Genomic DNA, 5,927 nt, shown 5'->3' on the forward strand with positions numbered 1-5,927 from the left:
ATATGGAACTATAAGAGAACCTGAATAGTCAAAGCGATCTTGAGAAAGAAGAACAAAGCTGGAGGCATAATGCCCCTTGATCTCAAACTATATTACACAGCTCTAGTAATTAAAACTGTATGGTATTGGCGTAAAAACAAACACATAGATCAGTAGAACAGAATAGAGAACCAAGAAATAAACCTGCACATATAAGTTCAATTAATTTACAACAAAGAAGCCAAAATTATACAACAAAAAAAAGGACTGTTTCTTTAATAAATGGTGTTGGGAAAACTGGACAGCCAGTTTTCTGGCTGTGGTATAAGACCACTATCTTATACCACACACAAAAATTAACTCAAAATAGATTAAAGACTTGAACATAAGACCTGATACTATAAAACTCTTAGAAGAAAATCTAGGCAGTAGCTCCTTGACATAGCTTTGGTGATGACTTTTTAAATTTGATATAAAAAAGCAAAGGCAACAAAAGCAAATAAAAACAAGTAGGACTACAACTGCACAGCAAAGAAAGCCATCAACAAATGAAAAGGAAACCTACCAAATTGGAGAAAATTTTTGCATATCATGTATCTGATAAGGGGTTAATGTCTAAAATAGATAAAGAACTCATACAACTCAATAGCAAAAACAAACAAACAAACAAACAAAAAACAACCAAAAATCCCCAATCTGATTAAAAAATGGGCAGAGGATCTGAATAGACATTTTTCCAAAGAAGGCACACAGATGGCCAACAAGGACATGAAAAGGTGCTAACATCACTAATCACCAGGAAAATGCAAATCAAAATGACAATGAGATATCACCTCACACTTGTCAGAATGGATATTATAAAAAAGACAATAATTAACAACCGTTGGTGACGATGTAAAGAAAAGGGAACCCTTGTGCACTGTTGGTGACAAAGTAAATTGGTGCAGCCACCATGGAAAACAGTATAGAGGTTCCTCAAATAATTAAAAATAGAACTATCATATGACCTAGCAATCCCAATGCCGGGTATTTATCTGAAGAAAATGAAAACACTAACTTGAAAAGATGTCTGCACCCCCATGCTCACTGCAGCATTACTTACAATAGTCAAGAAATAAAAATAACTTAAGTATCCATTAATGGATGAACTGATAAAGAGAACATAGATGAATGGATGTATAAATAATGGAAGATAATTCAGCCAAAGAAAAGAATAAAATCTTGCCATTTGTGACAACATGATGGACCTTGAAGACAAACCATATGGTCTCATTTATATGTGGAATCTGAAAATACAAAATAAACAAACAAACAAAAAAACCCAAAACAAAACCCAAGCTCATAGATACAGAGAATAGATTGGTGGTTGCCAGAGGTAAGGATGGGAGGTGGGTGAAGTGGGTGAAGGTGGTCAAAAGGTACAAAAAGTATATCCAGTTATAAAATAAGTAAGTCCTAAGGACATGATGTACAGCATAGTGACTACAGTATAATACTGTATTACATATTCAAAAGTTGATCTCAAAAGTTCACATCACGAGAAAAAATATTGTAACTATATGTGGTGATGGATGTTAACTAGACTTATTGTGGTGATCATTTCACAATACATACAAATACTGACTCATGACCTCATGCACCTAAAATTAATACAATGTTATATGTCAATTATATCTCAATAAAAAAATGTTTTTAAAAGTGACATAACACTAAAATTTACTATTGATTCAAGTGTGATTTTTAACCCTCAAAGAATAAAGAAAGGTTTGAGAGTTTGAGGGATGTGACTTTTCCACCGAGATTTATCCCTACAGAAGATGTGATATGACTTATAGATGGTTAGTCTAATAGATAGTCAATCCTAACTCAAGAGCTATTTAAGGATGCCACTTATAGTCAACCATCCTCACCCTAGATCTAAACAAGAAAGCATGTCTCTATTTTGCCCTGGCATAGAAGCCAGGTCTGACTCTGCCTTTGCTTATTGGCATTCAGCTTCTATTGCACCGTGGACTAAAACTGGGATGCCTTCTACACACAGCAGTCACAACTCACTCTCTAGGTCATAACACTTTTCCCTCCAGCAACCAATCATTCAAGGAAAGGCTCTATTCAAGACTATGAGTGTCACATAGAGATGATTATGTGCCAATTACTGTTCTGGGAGGTATATATGTATATGTTATATATATATTATATAATATTATTTTCTTCTTTGATGGATGAGGTATTCAGGCACAGAGAGGTTAATAAATTCTCCCAGAACAGGCTGAATCCCAGGCAGTTTGTATCCAGAGTTGATAATCTTAACTACTATTATCTCTTCGTAATAGATATTAGGACAAGTTGAAATGGGGGTTTAAAGAACATTAATCTTTGATATCCTTGGTGGATTATTTTTTTTTCCATGAATATGAAGTTAAGCTATTACTATTTAACTAGCCATATAATTATTTTAGAAAAAAAACTTATATAACTTTTAAGCAGTTCTTAGAAAACAGCTAAAAGTGATGATGAAGAGAATAAGAAGAAAGAACAAACAAGGAGAGAAGAATTCTATTTTCTAATAAAACTGAGATTTAAATCTTCACCTGTGAAGTGGAATTTCACCGATTCCGGGAGACCTGAAAGAACAGAAGAGAGAAAAATCAATGTAGGAAACATTTTGGGGTCAGAAATAGATGGGGAAGGCACAAAATATAGGGCAGAGGTTAGAAAAATAAAGGATGTTTTCATCTAAATTATTATGGTTTAAGGAAAGACTACTAGGTTGTTTGATAATATTATGATTAATTTAATGGTGCCAGCACTAATTTTTAAGGAATAAAAAGAACCACATAGTGGAATAATTTTATATCACAGCAGTTGGAGTGATTTATAATATATTCATTCAGATCCCATTTTATCAGTCCATAAAATCTGACAAATCGGTGAGTGTGGGTGATGTCATATATCTCTGACAAGGCTCTCTGGTGGGTCAGTTCCATTGTAGAATTGAGTGATGCCTGGGACATTGATTTACACACTGTAACAGTGTGAGAGATTTATCTCATGGTATTCATAGATTATACAGGAAAGGACTCTGCTCTCTCTAAAAAGGTTTTAGGAGCTCGGCCGGTATAATGGATACAGAAATAACTTCAACCATGGTTGACATGTTTTCTTTCCCTCTAATCCCAGGATATCTTGAATTTCTTATAAAGTAGGTCTTGTAAAGTAGGGGTTAGAGAACCATGAACATTTTCATAGGCAGTTAGTTACCCGGTAACTAAACACTGGGGATATTACTTGGAGAAGGAGCCTGCGCCACTCTCAGAGGTTTTCAATCTAATTGAGTAGTTAATCATTTTCTAGACAATTGCATTTATAAATAATGGCAAATATTACTTTAAATGTTTGCCATAATTTAAAACATAACTCTAAAATTATTTTATCTATGTTCAACTCACCACAAGAAATTACCAACTATTCTGTATTAATAAAGCTGCTATATAAAAATAATACTCTACATTACTTGTATTATGTGGTACATAAATCTTAAAGATCATAAAGAAATAGGCTTCAGAACTTTTAGATTCTTCCCAAGGCACAGAAATATTTAGGGTAGGGACTCAAAACTCCTGCTTTTTAGCAGTTTCGATTACTGCATTAAGGGGAGAGATAAGGGGTGCCAAGGATTAAGGCTGTCTTGGGTTAGTGGAAAGGCACACACTGTCTTGATTTAGAAATTCCGTTCTCCTTTTACTCAGTCTTCTCTTCCTTTTGAAAGGTGCCTTCTGACAAATCCATGTTTCATTGCCCAAAGGGTGGCTGCATTCTCCATTCCTACATGAGCTCTTCCCTGAGGTGGTACAGGGTATTTCTCACTGGATTCCCTTCACCGCAGGCCCATCCACCCTGCCCTGCTCCTCCATTCCATTCACATCACTGCAGTCAAGAGTTTTTTTTTATCAAAAGCCATCTGCCTAGATCTTAAAACATCCACTGGGTTCTTATTGTTCTTGGGATAAAGATCCAAATCTCTACAGGCTTACACGGTCTCTAAGGTCTCTCCTCTCTCTCCCTCCAGGCCTGTCTCTGCTCTGCTTACCCCTCCACATTCCAGACACTGGACTTTTTTCAACCCCCAGAACACCACATTCTCTCCCTCCCCAGGGCCTCTGCACCTGGGGCATGTGCCCTTCCTTCAGGAATGTTCTCCCACTATCCCTACATGCACACTTAGTCTAGTTAGCTTTCCCACTCCCTCCATGGTCAACATTGCCTTGGGGCTGCCTCCACTGACCCCTCAGTCTAGGTCAGTCTTGTAACATCTAATTCCATCACTAAACCTTTCTTTTCAGAGCTCTTATTTCAGTCTGCAATTAAACATTTATTACTGGGATTATTTATCAAATTCTGTCTCTATACTTAGATACCAAAACTCACCAAGAATAGGATTTATACCTCTTTTTGTTCACTGACAGATAGATCTCCAAGGCCTCACTCGATAATTGCCACAAAGTAGGCACAAAATAAATATTTATTGAAAGTAATTCTGCATGCATGAATAAATGAATAAAGTCATAAACTGAGCCCAAATTACATATTGGCCACAGGTCTCAAGCTATTTTGAACAGCTATAAAGCAGAGTCATCAAACCTTCCAGGATGACTACAGGAAGGGTTAGGGTGAGCCTGCCAAGAGGATGCACAGAAAGTGGTTTGGGTGTCTCAAAATAGAAAAGAAGGCATTACCAGCGAACGAGAAGGCCATGATCTCCTGGAGGTGGGGGACTGCAGTAGGAGGACGGTACATGATTTTGCCCTGGTTAATATCTTCCTGTGTGAAATACCGGATGGGAGAGCGAGGTTGGTCCCTGTGTTCAATGATACCTGGGGAGAAGGAGACTTGACATGAGCATCAACAGTAGTTCTGATGGCTAACTGAACAGCCAAAGCCTTAAAGCTGCCTTTCTCACTGGTGGGAGTCTTTTAGCCTTCACAAACAATTGTTCTTGGGTTGTTCTTGGTATGTTGTTCTTCAGTTAATCTGAAACCCAAATAGATTCTTGACTAGGATTCATTAACTATAAATGATAGTAGAATACAAACTACTGCCCCAAATATAGCTTAAACCAGGTAATTCTCCAGCAGTCATAGACACTGTACCATAATTATGAAATTCTTTCAATTGACTTTAAGTTCAAAGGTCAAGATCACTGAGAAAATGGCACAGACTGGTCTGGTGAGGCTATAAAGAGATTTTCCCCAATCTACCCTCTTTGCTTCAGGAGCTCCTTGGTTTCTGTGATGATCTTTGGCAACAGTAACATGGATCTTGATTATTCTGAGAACTGGATTTGCAATTATCACTCTGCTTGCGATAAATGCTTTAGGAGCTACACATTTGCCTATCATTTCTAAATATTACAGGTACAGAACTGATGCTATGATCCTTTCATGCCTTATTAACAATTTAAAGGAGGACATGTGTGAGGCTTGGTATTGAACTACTTCGACTTAGGGGCTGAGAGACCTACAGACAATTCAGGCAACGGATCTGAAAGAACTTCGTCCCTCTCCTGGCAACACAGGGAGGACAACTCTCGCTATGACTTAGTAGGTTAAAAAAGGGAAGGATGACTTTCAGACTTTTAATTTTTTTGGACTTTATCAAAAGAGTAATGAAACAGACTTTTAGACTTTTATTTCTCCTTGGCAATCTGATAATGTGGCAAACGACAAGGGCAGCTCTCTTTGGAGAGCTGCTTCAAATATAGGAGTAGAATTGTCTTAGAAGCTGATCTCTTTTCAGTGAGGGACAGCCACATCTCTGTTGGGCATAGGCTTATAAGTTAAGCCCAACGTAAAGATATCTAAAAGCTGGGATGAGGGTAGGGGTCCACCTCTCCTCTCATTGTGGTTCCACATTTCTGTGGTCCCCTGTGGGAGGAGAAGTGACTTATC

General features: G+C 37.4%; 1 protein-coding gene across 1 annotated transcript in view; it reads right to left on the minus strand.

The window, feature by feature from the left end:
- The window catches only part of FRAS1 (Fraser extracellular matrix complex subunit 1), a 414,255-nt gene that overhangs the window by 105,459 nt on the left and 302,869 nt on the right, over positions 1–5,927 (minus strand). Inside the window, 2 exon segments of the mRNA XM_025043815.1 lie at positions 2,571–2,603; positions 4,716–4,853. Coding sequence (XP_024899583.1) covers positions 2,571–2,603; positions 4,716–4,853 — 171 coding nt within the window.

Source organism: Pteropus alecto, unplaced genomic scaffold, assembly GCF_000325575.1.
Source record: "Pteropus alecto unplaced genomic scaffold, ASM32557v1 scaffold161, whole genome shotgun sequence".
NCBI classification, from domain to species: domain Eukaryota; kingdom Metazoa; phylum Chordata; class Mammalia; order Chiroptera; family Pteropodidae; genus Pteropus; species Pteropus alecto.